Source organism: Argiope bruennichi, chromosome X2 (assembly GCF_947563725.1).
Source record: "Argiope bruennichi chromosome X2, qqArgBrue1.1, whole genome shotgun sequence".
In the NCBI taxonomy this organism is placed as follows: domain Eukaryota; kingdom Metazoa; phylum Arthropoda; class Arachnida; order Araneae; family Araneidae; genus Argiope; species Argiope bruennichi.
Window position 1 is genome coordinate 87,697,349 of NC_079163.1, and position 25,238 is coordinate 87,722,586.

The window sequence follows — 25,238 nt, forward strand, 5'->3', positions numbered from 1 at the left end:
ATATTTTAACTTTTAATACAAGAAAAATTTCCATTTTTCTTTTGAATTCCACCGTAAAATATATCAATAGCTTTAGAAATTATAAGAGTCTCATAAGTAATTTATGCACATTGAATAACTACCACATAACAAATTAAATCTAGGAATAAAAATTATCTTATTCTTAAAATTACTCACAGAGCCAAAAATAAACTCTAGTACTTGTAAGCAATAAAAATCACGCACTATTTTTTCCTAGCAAAATTCTTGATTAAAAAAAACTATTTGAGAGATAATGCATTTTTCCCAAGAAGAATAATAAACGACACAAGATTGATGAAAGCATGAAATGAATTTGACAATGAAAACTACTATTCTAATCAAATATGGATAAATTTTAAACAATTGTTAAAACTAATGAAAAATTGCATGATTAAGTATAGAGCAGTGAAAAGATGATTTTTGGAAATTTAAAACAGTGTAAAAATACTTTTGTGAAATAATATTTCTGGAAGTATTATGTTTAATTAATCAAATCTGGTTTAATTTGAAATTAATCAAAATTAATAGAAATATCTAAAAACAGTTTCGAGATGGAAATTCCTCTCTAAATTTTAATTGATTAACACTCAATTTAAGTTACTAATCAACACTTAATACTCTCTAATTTGTGTAAAATTTGGTAAAGGAATTGAATTTTCTGCTCTATAATATACCAACAGACAGATGACACAAATACAGAGGCATTTTATATTAGTAGACAATAAGCATTAAATACACAAAACTGTTCCTTTAAAAATATTCCTAAGGATAAAAGGATTTAAACATCTAAAAAAATTATAAAAATATTTCGAAAGATTTAATGAAATTTCGCTGAACTCTGCTCAGAAAATGTGATATATTATAATTTGAATAATTTAAAAAAAGACTTAAATAAGGAATTTGAACAATCGTTTCTGTGGAAATAATTATGCATTAGAAAGACGCAAAACAAGTATGAATTTAATTGATTTTGTACTAAAAAAAATCATGATAAAATAAGCAAATTTCTTAAAACCACTGAAAGAAAGTCACAAAAAAAATAATGAAAGAATTAAATTCATTACTTTCTATTCACACAAATATTGAAACTGAAATAGATACCACTTTACCAAACACACTGAAGAAATTTATCAAATAAGTTAACTAGACAACTCTTTCGGGGTTGCAAGGCTTTTAGATTTATTTTATAGTATTTTTAGGATAATCCCTTTTTGCACTTTGATTTGATTTGAAAAGGCCATATACTCGAATGCATTCAAATTAGAATAAAAGGACGATGTCAATTTGAGAATAATATTCCAAAAATTCTTATTAAGTTTTCAAATTTGATCACAGTTGAGTGCGATTCAAACCTTTCCATTTGGTTGACAAACTTACAAATTAATTTTTTTTTTAAAATACTGAAACCAATATTCTTGAAGCTAGCTAAGCAATTAAATGTTTTATTATTTCAATATGTAAGGGTTCCTACAGAGCTTAATCTTTCCCTAAAAACATGTAGAAATATTTCTTCCTTTTCTATTCTCTTTGAAAATCGAAAATTCTAATTCTTAATTATTTGTCAAAAATTTCAGAAGAAATCAATATCCAATCAGAATATGGAAGCAAAAACATTTCATTTCCATGTGCATCATGTGATACTTTGCGCTCATCGATATATTATCTTCCTCTTCTAAAAAAAATATGAAGATGACAGCGTATAGCCCCTCCCCCCAACCACTGAGACATAAATATTTTGAAAGGGCATTAACGATTTTTTTCCTTTCGTAGATGGGGTCATCAGTTATCAGAAACGTAAAGCTATTTACTATTTTGTTTTGAGAAATCCAGCTTGAGTTGACTTTCAGGCTGTAAAAGAGATTGTATTCTGTATGTTCTCATATACTTTAATAAAACCATTAAAAACTTTAAAAGTTTAAAGTGTAAAAAAATTATTCTTTTTCTGAAATACAACAAATTGATTCCTCACTTCTGCCCCATCTGGTATTGACATCCTGAGCATTTACCCCGCTTGCTCGCCTCTTGTTACGCCATACCAGATGACAGCAGTAGAACCACAGTAGATGAAAAGCGAATTCAATAAGATTCTACTCAAAATATTAAAACAGCACGACAATCCCCCAGGAAATAAAAAAGGAGTACGATTTTTTTTTTCCACGATTGAAAGACGAACATCCGACGTACAATTGAACGGACACGCGCTTTAGCATTGTAGTACCCCTAGGGAGTTGTCTAAAACCACCTAACAGCAAGGATACTAAATGACAAGCTATCCAACTATTCAATAAATAGGGTAGGATTAAGCCTCCTAGGGGTCCTTCTTCTTCTTGCGTACAGCCGACCACCCCGCCACCACTGAACGTAGCAGTATCGACAGGAGTTGTTGTGGCCGACTGCTATCTGCCTCCTAGGGGTCCTTAGGCAATTCAAATCTCAGGGCAATTTTTCCCGTACAAAATTTCAAAAACAGACTTTTAAAAATCGATTTTATTTTAATCTTTATATAAGTAGTTTTATGCAACATATTTTGGCAATCTGAAACAGGAAACTTTTAATAACAGATTACTTGATAAGAATTTGACGTCTGTATGTCGCGTATAAAAATGAACAACTGAAATTTAAAAGTAATTTTAAACAAAAGGGAAAGGGGGGGGGGGAAAAGACCAATTTTTGAATTATATCTAACAACAAAATCGGATATTATTTTAAAAATTAGAATGCACCACAATTTTTTAGAATTTTAAAAAACGCATAACATAAAACTTGCAAATGGCAATTAATATGAAATGTTACTACAATAATTTTCTAAAATAAATTTAAACACTGCTTGATTTTAATTTGAATAATTTCGAATGCACGACTTTTAAAATTAAATAATTTAAGATTCCTCAAAACTCTTGAGGGCTCAGTGCTTTTAAACAATTGCCTACTTTTCTATTTAATAATCCAGCCATTTCAATAAATTTGTCTAAAATCTATGCTAAAATTGTTTTGATAGAGATTTTTTTTGACCCAAAAAATTTCGCATGCAATTATAAATAAGAATATGTAATATTTTATGATTCGCACAATACATAAATTATTATATTTGGATGTTCTATTATTATATTACTGGCACAAGCTGATGAGTGGTTAGAGGCTGTTCACCTCTGGAGCAGTAATAGAATCAATTCAGGGTATTTAGATAGCAAGAGTTCAATAATTAAGCAAATGATAACAGCAAACGCGATTTCATTAAACGATTTTGTATTAAGTTTATTAACTTAAAAAGCGGAAAAACTAGATTTATATCTTCGTTTACTGTTTAGAGTGTGCATATATATATATATATATATATATATATATATATATATATATATATTGATATGCTTATTTTTTTCTTTAACAGCGATGGTTACAAGAATACATTGTCTTTCTTTTTCGACTTGGCTACTTTTAGCCATAAATCGACATTATAATAAATCAAAATTACCAAGAAATGTAGTAACTAATTATAAAGAAAAATAATTAATTTTGGAATAATCTTAACCTGGTTTTGATAAAAAATAAATCCATGTTTTAAACAAACATTATTTTGTAATTTCCTATGCCTGTTAGCGTACAAGAAAGTAACAGATGGTTGATAATATCTTGCGTCATCATTATTCGTTAAAATACATTTTTGCATAAAATTTAATTTCCTCGCGCTATTAAAATATTTAAGAATCACAACAATATAATTTTCTTTATAGTTGAAATAAAACTTAAAAAACGCAAGTGAAATTGTTACAGATGTATTGCAACATCTGTGTAAACATTTTTACATTATCGTCAAAATAGAATAACAACAGACATATGGCGGAAACCACGGTAGCTCTCCTGCCCTCCATCTTGAATCAAGTATCAACAGGTCAGCAACAAGGAGTTGGAAAATCCTCTTCCCCCCTCCCCCCCCAAAAAAAAGATAAAAAGAAAACAAGCAAACCTTGAGGGAGAAAGAGGAATCCTCTTCTCCGGGACCGATCGATAAACGAACCAAAGAGGCAGCAGAGAATCTGAGCATTCACAAGTCGCCAGACTTGGCTCAAATCGCTCGCAATGGCGCCAACTTCGGAATAGCTCAAAACAGCGGCTCGGATCTAGCAATTCGGTTTGTCAAAATTCATATTTTTGTCTTCCCGCAGTTCTTTTACTCTATACTATCTATGGTGGTGATAAATAGTATTAGAAATACTTATAAACACTAGAGAAGAGCATTAGTTTTCAATACCCATTGATTATCTATAATACATATTGATAAAAAAACACGGTTATAAATGATTCAGCATATGAAATTTAAAGGAAACATAAAATATTAGAGAATAAATTATTTTATATTTAATAATGCATGCGAGTTTTATCTTATAACTTTAAACGAGTAATTCGTGTATACATATATATAAATTTATTTTGTGTATCTCAGAAACGGCTCTACCGATTTGAATCAAATCTTATATTTAAATAAGGCTTTGCTTTCTAAGTTTATCTATATAAGTGCCTTTTCTAAAGAGGGGGGAAAAACCCCGTGATTTTACGCGCGCGCTCACACACACACACACACACACACACACACACACACACACACACACACACACACACACACACACACACACACACACACACACACACACACACACACACACACACACACACACACACACACACACACACACACACACACACACACACACACACACACACACACACACACACACACACACACACACACACACACACACACACACACAAAACATTTTTCTTTATAGTTAACTAGCAGAGCCCTTTTCTATCTGCTCTTATGCTGACAATATCATATAGAGAGCGCCATCTCGTAAATTTTTGTGGTACTTCCATTGTTGCCATAGGATGATAACTTACTGGTATCTCCAAATTTTGCGAGATGACGCTGATGGATGCGAGATGAGATAAAATTGAAACATATTCATATGTAATCGGTATGATTCGCATCTAAATATTTTCTCCCAAAAAACACGATTTTACAAAATTAAAAAAAAAAAAAAATCTCGGTTTCTCAGATATTTTTATTTTCAAGAAAGTAATTTTTTTTTTTATGTTTTAACACAAATGTTAAACATTTTTTATTTTATTTGACAGAGGCTGCTTATCGAATTTCTTCTTATTTCGATTTGGCCGTCATATAACTGTTTATTTGACGGCATAATTCTATTTGATGGTAACACTACAGCTGACCCAATATTAGGAAAGTTTTGTACCGGTACGCCATCATTTAATTTAACTACCAGTGGACCCCATCTTCATGCTATATTTTACAGTAGTGATCTAGCCATGTATCCATTTAGAGGATTTCAGATACGGATAACAGATATGGATCCAGAAGGTAAATAATCGTCATTTGGTTAAGTTAAAAAAATAAATAAATACTGTATTTCTTTTATTAGTTTTCAAGTAATGACAAAGTGAGTCTTAACACGCTACAATTATTAATCATTAGTAAATTAGTTAAAACTTTTCTGAAGAAGTATAATGAGAATTTTTTTTTTTTTTTTTTTTTACAGAAGATTAAATTTGAATTAATCAATGTCAGAAAATAACTTTTCCATTCATTAAAATTTCGTGAACTAGTTATTAATTCATTCATAAAAAATAATTTTTTATTTTCAATTTTTAATTTGTTGAACATATGTACATTCGTATTTAAAAGGAAAGAAAAGAAAATATTGAAAAAGGAAAATGAGAGATCGCTTTTGAAAAAACAAATTTGAAAGAACGGCTTAGTTTCCTTTTTTCTTTTGAAACCAACCAAGTTTTTTTACCAAGACTGCCAAATTATCAAATGAAAAAATATTGCAGCATTAGTAATATGAATTGATTTCTAATGTCTTATGAGAAAAGTTATTACTGATTTAAAATTTAATAAAATCCGACATTCTTAATTACTGATTTACATATTCATAGTTATATCATGCTTTCTGGCCATCTTTGAGAATTTGGAAATAAGAAATTGAAATACCCTGTTATGTTAACAACATTGAATTATTTCTAAGATTTAATTGGTGAAATTAAACTGAAACAATAATTATTATAATATTTTACTTATATTTACTTAGTTTATTTTTAAAAATATAGTTGGCTTAAGAATAGAGCCTTCATTCCGTACATATATTTTATGTATATTGTTACTTCCAAATCAGTGAGAGAAAAAGGGGTACAGAGAATATTTTTAAGAATGAGGCAAATAATAGTTACAAATATTAGAAATTACTTATCCCCTACCTCCATCACCAGGAGGGGCATCTCGAATTGAGGATGAGATGCTTCCGGCATGGTGGTTGGATCTCGTCACCCTGGAGGGTACACAAATAGGTGGGGGATCTGGTTGCTCCCATCGATGACGGGACTTACTTCCTTCGGGGAGGATTGTACCGTGGCCGGTGGTGGCCCTTAGGACTCAACCGTAGTTCCCGCCAGTGTTGCTGTTGCGGGGACCGGTCATACAGCTTTATGGTTTAAATCCGTGTGACTTCGTGGTGGGTCGGAGAGTCAGTTAGTTGACTTACCCCCTACCCCCCACCAAAAAAAAATTAAAGGTTCAATAATACTTTCAATCTAGTACTAAGCGCCACCTCCTTAGTTTTTCAATATGTAACAAAGTAAGTTAAATACCTTTTATTTGATTTGGTTTTTCTACTTTGTCAATGATAAAGAATGAATAGCACAATAAATAAAGTGAGTAAAATACATTTTCATTTTTAATGAACTTGAAAATAGAAAATCAAATGGATGCTTTATTTTTGCACTTTTAACTGGAAGATTTTATAAAACAATACACCATAAAATTCATTATAAAATTTGGAATAATAAACTGAAAGACACCCCTGTTTTGAATCAAGAGAAACAAACAACAGTTGAGTAGGCATTTGAGATATTTTAGTTTTTCTTTCCTGAAAATTAATTTATCTTTGAAAAAGAAGAAATTTTTATCTCAAATGTTTTTTTAAAAAACTTATATACATATGCAACTGAAACAAAACAAAAAATATTTTCCTACAAGATGAAAAATAAATGCTTGCAAATTGTATCCGATTTTAAATTAATTCATACAACCTTATAAAACAAAGAAATGCTTAGAACAATTATGAATGAACTATAATCAGTAGAGTAAAAATATTAACTTAAAGCAGAAAGACACCTGCTTAAATTTTATTGCACAATAATATTGATTTTCTTTAAATGAGAAACTTATCCAATTATATTAATTATTCAGTTTCAGACCTATTTCTTTTCCATTCTTTATACGGAACAAACAAGGCGGTAGGATATTTCTTAAAATTAATTTTTATAAATAAATAAAAAACAGGATCAGTCAAATATTTAATGTATTTAATATCTTATGTCAAGTGTCACCCTCGTTATCTGATCACAGTTCAAAATTGTGAGGTTCATCCCAAAACAGTTCTAATGTTGCTTTCAAAAACCGGACATTAATATAATTAAATTAAACGAGACAGCTGAATACCCTCTGAATATTTAGATGTGAGCAAATTCGAATTTCCGACTTCTGAAGTTTGGGAAAAACAGATAGGACAAAACATGTGGTATTTTTTAAATATAAATTCAACAATGATAAAAGAAAATGCTATAAAATAAATTTATTAATTATGCATTGTTCATCGAATATTTTGTACGGATAGTTCAAAAAATAGGGATGAGATATGAAAAGAAAGACGGAAATTTTCTGAATATAAACGAAAGCGTCGAAGAGGTTAATTTTAAAGAATTTTTCTCTTTAAAATCTCTTCTATTTATAATAACAATTTAATTCTTATTCTGAATATATACCAATATACAGATTGTATCAAAAATCCTCGATTACAGACCATGCAGTTCCCACTAAAATTATTCTCATTCTGTAACCTCCCCCCCCCCCCCCAGCGCATTAATAAAGCAGTTTGGACCTATTTTGTCTACAGGTAAAGTTATATTGCAAAAGCAGGGATAAAAATCCTATCCTATACTATACTATACTATATAATCATCTTAGAAGCCTTTTTTTTTTTTTTTTTTTTTTTGTTTACGTATGAGGTTTTCAAAATCTTCAAATTAAACTGGAATTGTACATGCAATCCAGTTTCTTAAACAATTCGTGCTAGCACTCACTTAGATTGAATAGAATTATTTGGATGTGGTTTGTGTAACATAAGATAACGGATGTTGAAATAAGAGGAAGATAGTAAAAAATATCAACTCTGTGATGAAGTAAATTCTCTATCGCTTGTCGCGAGTTTTGCTTGTCTGAAGTTGCTTTGAAGGTGCAGCGCCATCTATGAGAAAAATTCGGAATGACTGTTTTTCTCCCAAAATCAAAACAATTATTATCGATTGGGTAACCGACTACTCTCAATGAAACAATTAATTTTGGGAAAATTCAACGTTCGAATTTTTTTTTTGTATGAAGAGAAAATAGTTATATTGTATAATATTTGACAGTGGTTCGTTATTACATGACTAAGTTCATCTCAGGCGAAATCAAATAGATGCTTTCAAATTGATTTTTTCATCCTGAACATTAAAAATGAAATCAAAGTAATTTAAAATAGTATCTAGATATAAAAAATATATTTACTGGAAGTCGAGGTATGATTTAATGCCAGTCTGCTCCGAACACTGTTTACTCTCAGATAATTATATCGCAGACATCCAAAAAAATGTTTCACCCTTCATGCTCAAACTGTTCCGTATAATACAAAAAAAAAAAAAAAAAAAAAAAACTGCAGACACTGCAATCAAAATTACTCTTCTTTTAAACTGTTTTTGAGTAAAGGGAATCCACCGACGCGGAACAACCAACTTCCGAAAGAAAAGTTTTGCTTGAAAAGCATTAACCAAAAACGAACCGAAAATAAAAACGGCGCGTTAATCTTTGCATTAAAATTCTATAAGAATTTCTTCCCCGGTTTGATGTTACTTAAATCTGTGAGTATATCATTATCCACGAGATGGAAAATAGTATTAATTGGTGGTAAATATAGAGTAGATTTCGTTCTCATAGGTACACGTAAAATGCAGAAATTTGCTTTAGTTTGTTCAAACGTTATCTGAAACAATAATTTTAAACAATTTTTGTTTCTATTGAATTTTATATAAACGCACACTTTGATCACTAGAGCATGACGACTTTAATGTTGGTAGAAATAAATGAGCTAGGGGAGAAATCAGTGAAGGGCGTCGAATCTAAACTTTAAGGTATAATTACAAAAACTCAGTTTTCAAGAACAAAAGGCTAAGCGAAAATTTCTTCGTCGAATATTGCATTTTTCTCGAGAAGTTTAACTTTGATTTTAGCTTTACGTTTTCGTAAATTAATACTTCTAACTTAAGAAATGTATATAATTTTGTTGCGAGTGCAAACATTGGAGTTTGAGAACCCATTCTTAGGGGTTCATTTAGAATGTGATCGTCAGAGCGTGAAGGTTGATAACAACATAGTTTTAATAAATGAAGGCTTAAATTAAATTTGTGATAGATTTCCTGGAAGTCCTTGAAGTGTATGGGAACTAAAGTTTTCGAGTCATCCCAGTGAAAGTAGAGGAAAAAAAACCCATACATTTTGATTTCATTCGCAGTAATCGAAAAGTAATGATTGCACTGTACTTGGATAAAATGTTAATTAGTTACGTAAGAACGTCAAAAAAATTCCCATTTAAATATTTAAATTAATATAATAGAAAGCATTTATATTGAACGAAGTCCGCAATTTATCTTTCTAAAACTTTGTACCTACAATTACTCTTTTCACTAAATTAACATAAAAAGTTGGATTTGTTATTAAATTAGATTAAATATGCAGATATTAAATAATTAAAAAAATTCATGTAAAATGATAAAATATTTTGGCAATAAGAATGGGACGGGATGTTAAAAGCTGTATTATTTTTCATTTTGTGTAATGTAAGAATGCTAATTTAACTCCATTCGATATCGTTTTAATGAAATAATTTTTTAGTCCTTTCGGAGAGTGTTAACTAAATGTCGCAGAATTAAAATGCATGTACTTGAGAGTTTGTGACAAAAAAAAAATAATAATAATAATTATGCCATTTAACAAGTACATACTAATGATTATTGATTAAATAATATGATGCAATGGATATAAAAATATTATACCTTCACGAAATTTTCATGAGCATTTAGTATTAATATCTTCTGATCCGATCTCTTCACTACGCTTTGTTTACATGATTTTAACGCGTACAGTATTCGTCACTATTCGATGCAATTCAAGATTAATCTTCATCAAGTATCTATTAACAATTCTTTGCATAGGATTTTAAATAGTAGATTATTTGTTGTTAATGCATATCAGTAGGAAATACAAAAATTCACACTTACACTATCGCATCTAATTGAATAGAGGGAAATGATGTCGAAGAATAGCATTTCGAGGCGCAATCTTGTTCATATTGCCTTCCTCCTCTGGTGATCCCTTTTTGATCCCCCTTTTTTGTTCCCTTTGTATGCATCAACAATCCCCACCCATGGTGAAAGCCCGGATGAAGGCTGCATTTTTTTTCTTATTATTATTTTCAATTTTTACCGTCTCTTTGATGCGAGCTTTGGCTATCTTAATAAATGTAACCTTGAAATTTAATACAATCCACTATTCCTCTTATGATTTCGGTTTAACATTAAGAATAAAAGCTATTCAGAATGAGTTTTCACTGAATATTTCATCAAATAAAATTTTCTAAATTTAACTGAGTCACATAAAAAGTCATCGAAATATGTAATAATAAGTTGCTAGTTGTATTTAAGTTTATTAGGAATACCTTATTTCATCAAGGAAAATCCATGTTATCTTACGCTAACGTAGGTTAAAATCGTAGCAAAATGCTAATAATGTATTGCTGCTACGTATTTTTAAATCATTTATTTATAAATTGTAGTGATAACAATAACTTTTACAAATTATTTCTTTCTTCTTCGGCATTAAATTCAATCATGAATAAAAAATGAAAAGAAATTTATTCACAGTAGTTTGGCTTGTTGTTAAATTTGAAAGATATTTTTTTGAATCGGTTGGAAAGAAATATTATTACACAATGGTAGGGGAATTATTTGCCTATTTGCAGATAAAATGTCACATTTAGAAAGATTAGAAACTGGGGTGATAAAAGTATTATTTAAATCAAGAATTATACAACTGTCAAATATAAATAAAGATTTTACATTTTTAATATCAAAAAGCACTGATTAGCGAAAAGTCAGATGCGTATCTTACATGATCTTGAGGCAAGGTTGGATCTAAACTGATTTCTTAGAAAATTTTAAATACTCTATCACCCATGTCATAGAATACGAGTATGACTTTAATAACCGGAGCCAAGATTAAGTATTTTTGTCTAGTCTTACTTTTATTTTAGTATTCCTTTGGTTTATCGAGTTGTTATTTATAAGGTAGAAATCTATACTTAGGACATTTTCTCTTATTTTTAACTTCTGTAAATACAGAACATTTTTCGATGTATGAAGAAATGTGGAGAGATTAAGTTTCGTTCAAAACATTTACTTTTATAAAATATTTGACTTATCAATTTATACTTTTTGGACGATATTGATACTGTTCTTAACGTACAATAGTGGATTAAGACATTTTGAGGTTCAAGGCAATGCGTAGTATGAAACCCCTCGTTTAATAAACTAATCAAATCATCTGGAAATCCGCCACTGATAGAGTATGAATTTAAAAAAAAGTATTAAAAGGAAAAATGCAAAGTACGAAATTCAGAAATTATTGAACAATAATAACAATACAATAAAAAAATTAGAAAAAAAAGTAGATAACTGAAAAAAGCTTAGATAATTTAAATATGTATAAAAAGTTAACTGGAACACGTGGTAAATTGCGAAGACTGACGCAGTTTTGTATGAATAAAAATTATTAATTTTTCTACTGAAAATGGATGTTGGATGTTCTGGCATGAACCTCGATATTGCGGCCATGATTTCAAATTATTTTGAAACGCTTGGAATAATAGTAATAATAATAAATAATAAAAACACCCCTTGTTTTTTAATCTTAAATGAGCAACTATCCTACAGCGCACTTTGATAATGCGGTAGGATGTTATCAGATAACAAAGTTTCGCCCCCCCTTTTTTTTTCATTTGTGCGTTGGCCACTCTTAATTAATGAAAAGGATGACAAATTCTTTATACTGGTATTGATTCAGAAGTATACTACAGGAATATAAAGACCATAGGATTTCTTAGGATATTTATTGATTGATAATGTTATATATCCTTATTTCAAAAACCTTGAGATTTAATATTGAATGTAAAGCAAAATTAGAAGCAAAAACATAGATCAAGGCTTATAATGCTAAAAAATAGCAGCTAAATTTTTTTCTCATTAAAATACTACTATACAAATACCATATTATAAATGTTGAAATAAAATACTAAACATTTTTGACTCAATGATAAAATGCAATAAAATAAAAAAAAAGATATGAGGAATAATGAAAGAGGCGGTAAAGAAATTTTGATATTAAATGTATATAAATTATATAAAAAAATTGTCTACCCACAACTTATATCCTTGCACCATCTACTTACTTCGAAGAAATAATTACTGAAATCCTTTAACATATTACAGGCCTGTTATTTCTTGTATTCAGGTGCTTTGGTGTCACCTGAATAATTGGCTTTTAATTTTGGGTGGAGAGGATTTGACGGGATTTAGGCAACATAATTTTAATACAAATGAATAATAAATTAATCATTTATATCAAACAGTTCGGATGCAATTATTTAATCAATCTGGAATTTGCCTTAACTTGCCCCTAAATTTTAATTAATATCAAATAATAATAAATACCTACAGATATAATCATTTTATTTAGTTTTATGTTAGTTAATCATTATATATTTATATACACGCATGTATGGCAAGACGTGATTATTTCGTCTCGTCTATTGAGTAGCTTAGAAAGTGTACATTTTTCATCTTGTCATCATGATTTAAAGACTAGCTTCCAACCTAAGGCTAGCGAGCTTTCTTTTTATAGCTACGCTGCTGATGGAAAAGTAAAAATATTATAAAAATTAAATATGTTAATATAACAAAATTGCTACGATTCATTTTTACGAACATTTCCATAAATCATATTTCCTATTTATATTTATTTATATGTTTTTAACTTTATTTTATGCTTTATATACACGATGCGCTTTGTCCTTCCTCCTTGAAAAAAAAAAAAAAAAAAACTACGCGAAAAGATTTCTTTAAAGTTTTCTTTTCCCGATAGGAATCCCGAGTGGAAAAGCCGCTTAGACGGTAAAATTGTGCACATTTTATGCATATAAATAATGCAATCTCCTTCATGGATGACTTTTACGACCAGATGTTAATAAATACCAGAAGCATACCACAATTCTTTAATAATAAAATTTAAGAAAAAAAGAAAGCCGAGACATAACCGTGATAAGTATAATGCTGCCATCTACAGGAGTTGTAAAAAGTTAAATGAGAATGACTCATCCATCATAATCTACTTCATGCCAAGTTTCCCTTTTTTATTTTATATATAAACTAAAATGAATCTTTCTGCAATTTATTAATGTTATAATTCTTTATTTTTTCTTACAGAAAAATGTACCGACGAAGAAATTATATGCCATAACAAAAAATGTGTAAAAAAGAATTTAATGTGCGATAGACAAGACGATTGTGGCGACGGAACTGACGAGGAATCATGCGGTAAGATATGGAATTTTCAAAATTTTCACTTTTAAGGCATTTATTAAAAGAGAAAATTCATAAGAATTTCATTGACATTTCGGTTTAATACACCCTTCATAATATGCTTTCGGTATCTATTTAAGTAGATAACTAAGTTGTTTATAACAAATTTACAGTGGCTGAGAATTTCCAATTTATCACGAATTACTCTATGTTCGTATAATTTAAATATAGATTCAAAAATTGTTTTATATACATATACGAGGCTTAGTTACTGATGAATGAAGAATGGTAGAATTGAAATTAAGTCTATTTTAGTTGCGATCATAACCTGAGCTTTCATTCTTGCAATTTTCACTCCTGCCTCAGAATGTTAGAATTGTATAGATTCGCTTTCTATTCACAGACAATACCTCACCTTTCTGCACAAAGCACATTCAACCTTAGTGTCGTTTGATGCAACTACTTCTGTTGACCTCCACTTTCCAAATAACTCATCTATAATCTCACAGCTCAGTTCACTCCAATTTAATCCCTTTCATTCTACAGTTTATAGAAAAAGGGGAGCCGGTGACAGACTACCCATTTTACCTTTGTAGAAGTATAAAAGTGCCCCCACCCCATTCAATTGGTGGCGGCGATGCGGGGAGGTTCCTTCTTTTAATTCTTTGATTCTCACGTCCCTCAATGGCTAAAACCAAAATGTCCATCTGGACGCTTATTCAGGTTGTATCATTGGTTCACTCCTCGAATGTCATCATGCGTGTTCTTGCTCAGCATACAGAACATAATTTTGTATTGATACATTTCAAAGCTAAATCACATAAATTGAATGAATTTAGCTTATTCTTTTATAATGTTATAGCGTTATCTAGCCGATACTTAATTAAATATTTGTTTGCCGTTGGCGTTTCTTAATGAAATTTTCTGCGTAATAGTTGAATAATTTCCCTGTGACTTAATGAAAAAAAAATCATTACTATGTTTGAAAATTTAGTATGCTCTTTACTGAAACAAGTTTGACAAATATAATTATTTTATAAATAAAAGTTTAATTAGCAAGATATATATATATATATATATATATATATATATATATAAATAAAATGCCCGTATCCTATAAAGTTGTTTAGAGCCAAACTTCAAAGGAAATGAATAGACGGGTGACGTAAGTGTTCGGGTAGAATAAAAAAAACATATAATTGAATTAACATCTTAATTTAACATTTGTTTGAATTTTTTTTATTGTACAAATGTGATAGAATCTCATTGTTTTTAAAATTTTTGAAAATTTAAATGAAATACTTATTTATAAACGTATATTTCTAACAAATGGAATTTGCGTACATTTCTAATATTTTCGGAATGTAAAAAATAGTGTTTCCATAGATTGAATATAAACCATAATAATAATTATCACAGTTTTAAAGAATTTATAAGAAAGAAATATTTATTAAAATTCTAAACATACAACTTTTGAATAAATGTCAAAAAGCAATTTTTTCAAACATTCTGACAATAAGAGATCTATCGGCAAAATATACAATACGAGAAATAAAAGTTTTTTTTAAAAAAAGGCTATTTCATCCCATAATAAATCCCAGAAATATTTTTAGCAGATTGGATATTAACTTAATACACATTAATTTTCATTATTTACGTCATTGAAAAAGAAAAAAAAAATCATTCAAAAATTTTAAGCAAAGGAAATATGTAATTAAATACTGTTATTAATACAAATCCTTTAAATTGTATAATAAATCTAAAAAGAAAAGAAGCTCGGAGTAAATTCTTCAAATGCCTTATTAAGAAATATATTACTGGTTTGGATCACCACGAATTTTAAGTTGCCTCTGACGGGAACAACATCATTGCTTTCTACAATTTTGTTTTCAGAATTCAAAGGCAAATTCTTGGCTGATGCATTTTAATCGTTTTATTTTTATATTGAGTTAAAAGGAAAAAAAGAAAAGTCGCTCAATTAAATACAAAGGGGAAGTTCGTTGCTTGGAAATTATGATGCATGAATTTCAAGCATCAAAAACCGAAACAAATTTGCAGTTCTCTTATATTGACATTGCCTCTTTTAGCAATTCGCCGTGGTGCGAGCCAATGACATTGCTCTAGTTTCTTCTATGCTTGAAATAGGGTAGGGGATAGGAATATGACCTACGGACCCACTCGCTAGTAATCATCATATAATGATTGAATACCAAATCCCTTCAATGCTTATAACGTAAATAAAATTTGCGAAATGCGAAATTACTTAAAAAACATCCCTCTTTAGTATAGTAAAATACTAGCAAAGTAATTCTTCAGTCTTTCTAAAAATTAAGAATAAGAACCTTTAAAACTGAGAAATGGTGTGAAACACAGATAATTATAAATCAATTGATGACGAAACTTGCAAGGATTGACTGCAGATTCATATTTGTGTCTTTTATTTGTTGAGGTTTCCTTTTAAGATTTAATAAAGTTGCATTTTGGCTGTAATTTGTGTTAAGTTTTGATTAAAAAAACGTGTTTTACAGAAATCCTGCAAAAGTAAGGCCCTCGGTAGCTCGTCGATAACGTAAATCGCTGGCGGAGGTATTTTTCTATTTCCATTTAAAATCCTTTGTAATCCTACACAAATTTTAATTTTTCAAATATTATGATATCAATGGATTTTTTTAATAAATAATTTCTTTTTTAATATCTCCCTAACTTTCAAAAAGTTTTGTTTTCCTTTGTATATAGGGAATTGTAATAACGTTTGATTAATACCAAATCTGATCCTAAACGGATAGAGGACGACAGCTTTTTTTTAAAATCACGATGCTAAGCTTTATAAAGTTTCATTTTCAAATTCGAAAATTTATCACGAAAAAATAACAAAACGCTTTACCTAATTTGTTTCTTTCATTTATCAGCGCATTCATAGTGGCGTAGCGATCGGGGGGGGGGCAAGAGTGATTAATGCCCCTAGCGACATCAGGACAAAACATTAGTACGTTTTTATAATTAATTTTAATTAATTTGAAATGAAACCTCATGAAGGAACGAAAAAATTGTGTCGGATGTCTATAACTCTTGCTATGCCACTGCCTAATCATAAAGATTATTAAGAGTAACACGAAACACATCCTGGCGGGATTTCAGTAACATAGAAAAGGACAGGAAACTCCATCTCTTCAGGAGAAATACACATTATTACATACATAAATTCTTTAGATTCATGAATTATACTTAACGGTATTCATTTCAATGCATGTAAGAATGCCAAGTTCCTATAACTAATTCTTTTCTCAAAATTCCGAATGGGGAAAAAAAAAAAAAAAAAAGAAGAAAAGAAATATTGACATTTTATATTTTATCTCTAGCTTATTCCCCATTATTCTTAACAATTCCAAGATAAAAATCATTTATACTAACTTAAAAGCATCCGTATTAAGTAACATTATGTATACAAATAATTATCACATTCACAGTAGCCAAAGAGGGTTTCTATGATTGAAAAACATAATAACTGTAACGAAATAAATTCATTTTCTGAGGTGAAACTACATTAGCAGGCAATGGAAATTCAGCATTAATTGCATATTAAGTAAATGAAAGCTGGTTCAGTGACGTCTACGTACAACCTTGCGTACGTCGTCTTATGGGATTCACCCTACATTATAATCATACTAGATGGTTTGCAGAGGGGTGATATACGACACAGATAGTTTGCATAATGTATTAGATGGCTGGTTACTTAGCTTTTCATTTACAAGGAGATCACATACCACTCAAAACTTCAAAGATGTTCACATTTCTGAGACAGTCATTCATTATTAAATTTAAAATTAGAATTCATTATTTTACTTTAAAATCAATTTATGATAGTTATTTAAATTCACCATTAATTATTTATAAATCTTAGGATGGTCCGTTATAACATTTTGTTGAAAGCATCTATTACGATAGACGCCCACAATGTATACTTTCAAATATATTCAAAATATAATTAATTTCAAATTATATATGCGATTTCTTAAAAAATATTTCTTATTATATTGTTATTTAAAGAATGAAAAGAGTAATTCAAAAATGCAAAACAGAAGAAAAAATTTAAAAAAAGTGAATAGAAAAACGCAAAGAATCCCACAAACATTATCCTGAAAAATAATGAAAGGAATTGGCATTATTATAACGAATGGATTTATACAGCGAATTGTTTGTGTAGTTAGTAGATTAAGTTAAACTGTGATAGAAAATTGAAGTTTGAAAAAGAATTATATACATATGTATATCTATCTATCTATCTATAACATACAAAAGAAGCTTTCATATCAAATTCCTAATCAACAAAATGTAGAATAAAAATAAGAAAAAAAAAATCAAAGTATCATTTGAAAATCAATGTATATTATTAGAAGAGATATTTGAATACAAATGTATAATAATATATTTGCTATATCAAGTCAGAGACACCATTTTGCATTTATTAATATTTTTAGTCTGTGTCTGAATATGAACACGGCTCAGAGAGAAATATTATAATGATTGAAATACGAAACTATTTGTTCTAATTATTCCAAAGATATCGCTGCTTTCTAACCATGACGAAAAAATTTTCTTTCTATCAATTTCTTGTTGGGAATATTCAATTGCATGCTTTGTAACGATGTTAGCTTCTAATTGAGTTGAGTTACTTTTTATCGGACAAGACTTGTCCATTTTCTTTCTACCAGAAAATATTAGTTAAAAAAGAATCTAAAAGAAAGATCAAATTGAAACTCTGACATTAATGATTCATAAAAAGAAATATTAATAATGCACACGAAACTATGTTTTTGTGATGAATGACTGTTTAGAGTAATTTGTTTCTTCTATGACTGTTTAGATAATAAACAGAAATTGCAGTTTTAATAAGATAGCTTTGAGCATTAATTGTTACAATTAATCTTATATTCTTATAAATCATCATTTCTTTCTTTTATTTGAATATTTAGAATTTTTTTAAAATTATGTATCTGCAAGTCTGTATATTCACAGAACCTCACTTCTATTATGCTGACTTCTGCAACATTAAAAAAAAAAAAAAATGAGCCGTTTTAAGCTGGATAATTTTTCTACGTCTATATTTCCTAGATTCGTAACTCAAAAGTAACACAAAGGTCAATAATATTTCTATAACTCAAAATAACTTTTTTTACATAGGTTTCTATGAACAAAATTTTCATTTTAGCTCCTGAAATTTCGAAATTCATTAGGAGCAGATTTCCAATTAGACAGAGTAGACAGCTGCTTAGAGTCGTTTGCTTGAGAGGGGTCCGCAAGTACTTCGATTAAAGAATTTTATTTTTGTAGTTACTAAATGAATGAATTTGAAAAAAAAAAAAAAAATGGAAGATAAATATCAAACAAATAGGTATTCTGAAAGTTAATAAGATAAAAAACATTAGTCTAAAATAAGTAATTAACATGTTAAAAACGTGCTGAAATGTGAAATTAATTAACCATCTTTTCAAAAGGGGGCCTCATAATGTGCACTGCCTAAGGAAGCAAAATACATAAATTCGCAGTGAAACTATTGGATAAAAAACACAAGTATGTAAAACAAAAATATGTTTACATTATAATATTCATTTATAGTATTAGTTTAGGTTTTCAGGACAAAATTAGGTTACATCTAAGATTTGATAATTTAATGCTGATATTAACATCTGTACATAGTTTATTCAAAGCAGAAGTGCTTAAACTGTGGATATCAACCAGAATAGATCGTGTAGAGCAATACAATAACATTAAAACCGTTAACCGTGATTTCTTTTTTTCTTTTCTAATGTTTCAGCACTTTTTTTAATTAAAAGTCACTACGAAACTTTAAAAAATTATTAGCAAAATTTATCGTAAGTTTATTTTGTAGCACCTCTTTTTCCCCTTGAGCAGAGAGCGCCCCCTTGTGGCGTTTTACAGAAGCCTCTTGTGGCGTTTACAGACAAGCAGTTGAACGGGAGACCTGCATCCTGAGGTCGACTTTTTTCTATGCGCAACCCTTGCGCTAACGCCGAATGCTTTCGGTTGGAAACGGTGGAATCCCTCCACCATACTGTTTTCTTTTACCTAGTTGTCTATGTGTGTTTGTAAATTCTGTAGTGTAGCTGTGTTTGTGTAAATTAAAAATATTATATTTAAAACCGGGCAGTTCATTGGAAAGTCACAACACACTCACTATAATTTATAATTAATTAACAGTTGACTATAAAATTTAATTTCCATTATTAGGAATCTTAAAGAATTCTCTAGATAAAAATGGGGTCTCGAAAATCTTGAAAATATAGGAGTTTATATATATAATATAACATAGAAAAGTATAGGATTAACAAGATTATTCAGTAAGGGACAAGTATATTTTGAAGGATAGGAAAAATATTCTGTGTCTTCTAACAATCTTTTTTCTTTTCCCCATTAAATATAACGTACTAAAGGAATAAACTTAGCTCTCAAGTAAATTACAGAGAGTACTTAGAAGAACAAACTACATTTTCTTTTCTAGCATTGAAAATTTAAGTCAGAAGGATAGGAGGTGAAGGTAGACGCCATCATTCATTTCTGTGGTTAACTAAGAATGCTTTAAATGATTTGGAAAATGCTTTCAGTAGCTTGTTTTTTACTTTTTCTTTGTTTCAGCAGTCTCAAATGACAAATGTACTTGACTGTGTCTTTATTGTTGAAGATGACGTCTTTGAGTAAGAAATTAGTATACTCAGTGGGGACAAAAGAGTTCAACTGTCAAGTTCTCTATATTTATGATTAATAAGGGACATTAGCAAAAGTACTTAAGCACAAGTATATGGTTTCATTTCAAATATATTATTTCTAAGGGACTACGTCATTTGAGAATATAACCATTTGATTTCGCAAGGAGATAAATTGTTTTCTCCAGATTTATTTACTTTCTTCCATTTTACAAAATTAATAACTGAACTTTTCCCAATTCTGCAATTTTTGTCATTGATATTTCAAATATCTTATAGAGTAATCATAATAATACAGAATTCTAAGGAAACTAAAAATATTTTGTTTAGTTATATTAACGTACCGTTTTAAAACAAAACTAGGGCTAATTTGGGACGGACCTCGTAATTTTGAACCTGGTCAGATGACGAGGACGACACCCGATCTGGGTCCCCCCCCTCTCCACACCACGTCACACCAGTGAGAGGACGTTTGGCCAGGGCGTTTAACATGCACCAGACCCACTTACATGACGGGTCTTCGGTGGAATCGGGTCTCGAACCTGAAACCCTCCGGTTCCGAAGCCGAGACCTTACCACCAGGCCACCACGGACTTAAAAATATTTTGTATAAAGCATTAAAAAATTAATGATTAATAAGAATCAATAATTGGAGAACCGGGGAGCAATTTTTAGAATAGGGGAATTCATTTTTAGATATTAAATTAAGAAATTTAACTAATAGTCATATAATAATATAAAATTTTCTGCATGCAGTGGGTTGTATTCTTAAGTTTCAAAATTATCACTTACAACGATCAATTAGATGCACGTGTCGTCTGTGGTTTGAATTAAATTCCTGAAATCAGTGTCCCGTACATAAACTAAGAGGCTTTCACGATTTCGATCCGTATACCTGTAATGAAGCCGATAATTGAGTTACTGACCTACCTTTTAGTCTCCTACATCATTATAAATAGAGCGGATTTTGAACTCAATAGTAATCACTTCATGTCCTATCCTTTGGTTGAATTAGAAATTCAGTACTAGCAGCATTGTCTTCTTAAAGGCAAATTTCTAATGAAGAGGCTCTCTTGGACTTTTCTTAAGGTGGATGATCATGGTTCATGATCTAGAATAGGGTAAAAATTAAAATGTTACTTTTAAATTCAGCATGAAGGATTATTACAAATGCATTCTTGTTATTTGATAAGACAAGATTTTTGTTGTTTTTTTTGATTCGCCAAGAAGATAAAATTAAAATACTAAATTGGGCTCGATGTTCGGCATGAGAACATAAAATGCTTTAGAAACAGCTGCAAATATTTTAATTGGCCAGAACTTCAGGATAAACTATATTTTCAGTATGCTAAGCTATATCTAAGTGTGCCTCATGTAATGAAATGAAGTATATTTTGAATTCTGTTTCTTGGAGCCTCTCGAAAATGCTACATATAATATTCCATAAACAAATGCAGTGTTTCTCAAGGGGAATTCCACCATTGTTGAAAATTTATCCTCAATATTAACAGTGGCCGTGACTTGTTAACAGTGACCGTGAAAGCCAGTTGAAGTGAAAATTTACTTCAATTAATTATAAAAAAGATCCTTTTTAATGGTGTTTTTATATTAGAGGCAGTGGAGAGGATTTTTAGTTTCAAACCCAGACATAAAGTTTGTTTGTTTCAAAAATGTTAAACAACAAGTAAATGATATAAATATCCTGTAGTTTTGTCAATTGAATAGCTTGCGGATATTAAAGTGATGATTCAGAAGATAAAACTATCGGAGAATCCATTTCCCCATTATATCTATGCCCATTCAGCTCGATAATGATAGCTCAAAAGGAATATCAAATAAAATGTGCAAAAAATGACCTGAAATGTTCATTACTTCATCAACTAATAACAACTGGTACCTCCTTATAAGCAGTTCCACCTGAATAACATTTTAGAATATTAACTACACACTTTTTTTCGAAGCTGACTTCCAACAAATGGAAATGAGCATCCAATAAGTCAAATGTATTTCTACCCAAATATCAAAAATCGAAATCAAAACTCATAAAAGGCCAAAGAGTGAAAGAGACGCTTTTGATCACCGTATCAATCAATCGCGTGAGCAAAGAGCTTTCTTGGACTGCTTGTTGACAGTCCTTATTTTCGTTTCTATGGTTTGTTATTTCATTTTCCGTCTCCTTTTCACATTTTTACTGCCTTTTATTATTGGTTTGCACTTTATTATTATTATTGGTTTTTTGCATTTTATTATTTGGTTTGTTATTTCACATTATTATTATTTTATTTCATTTCATTTTATTTGAACTCTGAATTCCCAGAAATAAAAATAAATATATATATATAAGTAAGAAGCGTCAAATTCTCAGTGTGGAAAAGTAAGAAAATTAGGTAAAAAGCGAAAAGGCTCTAAAAAATAATTTCAGGGAGTGCTGCAGATCTACAGTTCTAATGGGAGATTTGCTACTGATTAGATGAAGAGTGCTGTAGGCTGGATATCATTATCAAATTTTATTTTACTTGATATCAAATAGGCGAAAGCTGAAAATTGCAATAATTTCATTCTGAACCATGGAAAAAAAAAGATAATTTGGCCCTGTGGAAATTTTCCCATTCTCTCACTGAAATTTTTCAAAATACTTTTTATTTTCCAAAACTTTTTACTTGATAAAAATAATATTTCGATTTTCTCAACGTAAGAAATTCTACATATTTCTAAAATGTTAACCTTAATAATAAAATTTTCAATGTAGTTAAAAATTTCTAGCATTTTAAAACAATTAAAATTGAAAAGGACATAATATTAGGACAGAAAATAAAATTTGTTTATTAAATTATAATGATTTTGAGAGGATTTATCTGAAAATTTCATCTTCTAGGTTACACCGTACGACACTCTGCACCGTGTGGGCTGGCTCCAATTGCGCCAGATATCGGAAATGGTGACAGAATAGTGGGAGGAAGAGCCGCTATTCCTGGAAGTTGGCCTTGGCAATGCTCTCTGAGACGTAAAGGAAATAGTCTGTATGGCCATTTGTGTGGCGCAGCTTTAATAAATGACCAGTGGGCCCTCACTGCAGCACACTGTTTCAGAGAGTGAGTAGTTAAATGCAGGAATATTTTATGGCGATACTTATAAAAGTTCTATTCTGCTGCTTTAACAGATGAAATAACATTATTCAGTATCGGGTTATTATCCATTTAATTTCGTGTCTGAGAAGCAAACGCTTTAAAGTAATTTTACATTGTTTAACTATAATTAAATTAAGGACTACAATTTATGCTAAGTTTAACATTCTGTGCAAATTAAGGGGATTATTTATCATCAAATCTCAGCAGAAACGGATATTTTTTAAAAATATTTTTCTGTTATATGTATAAATTGAAAGGGGATTAGTTATTTCAGATGATGTTAATTCAATAGCAAATAATTAATTCACAGCTGCTGATTTTGTATTTTGCTGTCTTGTATGATATGCTTGGGATTAGCGGGACAAAAGACCAGACTTGGCCATGCCGCACCAATCCAAAGTTTAAAAGAAGACCAGTCATCTTTTGTTACAAAACAAAAAGAAAATAAACAACCAAGCTGATATATGGAATCTTTTAAGAACATTAATTTAATAGAAAATTTTCATTAAATGATTAAATACTTTTCGTCCCATTAAAAATAATTTCATTCAAGTCAATAAATCACATTGTCACATAGTCAATATTAATAACTTCGCATAAAAATTTGCTTCAATCTTTCAATTTTTAGGTGTGGATGTTCTTTATAAAAAAGGTAGAAAATTAATTACTAGATTTCCAAAGTGTAAATTTATTTCCAAAACTGTCTGTTAAACTACAGGTTAAATTGAAATAATTCCGCCTTTAATCCTATGAAGAATTGCTTTTAATATGTAAATATCTGTGTGGTTAATTAAAGTCGTTTTCAAGCATTTTATAGCAGCATTATTTAATTAAAATGCTGATACATTCAAAATTCATTTAATAATTAGTAAAAGAGCAATATAATTTAAGGAAGCAATCATTTTTGAGTTAAGTAATAGAATGTCTATACATCTATAGCCAAGAAGACAGTTTTCATGTTATAAAAAAAAAACATCGACAAAGAATTTTAAATTCTAATATACTGACTCTCCATATATTCTTAGCTGTATGGCTTTATTTCTTTCGTGATGTTGTTTAATTTTAAAATCAAAGATTTTTTCCCCAGAAATTTATCCTTAGATTCAGACAGAAATATCATATGATTATAAACATTATGTGCTTCATCTATACTTAAAAAGATATTTGGGCTTACGTGTGTGTCTGCGATGCCCAGACAATCCCATCGCTTTTACTACCATGAAGTTTGGCTATCAGGTATCAATGCCCTCTCGAAATCGGAATTTTAAAATTAAATGTAGAAGCATTTTGATTCAATGTTTCATGCTGTTCTGGGCGATTTTTTTGTGTGCCCATTTTTGAGCTTAGCATTGCTACTAATAATTATAAAAAGAATAATTATGTGCACTGTTGAAGAAAAAAAACTGTTGCCATTGCAAAGAAATTTGTTTTACGTCTCTAATCTAATTTAATTTAATGAAATTCTGGGAAGTAAAATAGTCGATTTTCCAGAAGTTTAAAAAAATAGTCTGACGTTCTAATTTCATTATATTTTTCACATTTTTTTTGAGATTATTTTTCGAATGCTTCTTTTCGATTTAAAAAAAATTACGGTAGAATATTTTTTTTATTGATTTTTAACTTC

The 25,238-nt window shown here is 29.6% G+C and overlaps 1 protein-coding gene across 2 annotated transcripts in view; it reads left to right on the forward strand.

The window, feature by feature from the left end:
• Positions 1–25,238, forward strand: part of LOC129960235 (serine protease 30-like) — a 78,677-nt gene that overhangs the window by 8,812 nt on the left and 44,627 nt on the right. For both annotated transcript variants that reach the window (XM_056073497.1, XM_056073498.1), the window contains exons 3-5: positions 5,155–5,398; positions 13,669–13,779; positions 23,362–23,578. In XM_056073497.1, the coding sequence (XP_055929472.1) occupies positions 5,155–5,398; positions 13,669–13,779; positions 23,362–23,578 (572 nt within the window). The remainder of the gene's footprint in view (positions 1–5,154; positions 5,399–13,668; positions 13,780–23,361; positions 23,579–25,238) is intronic.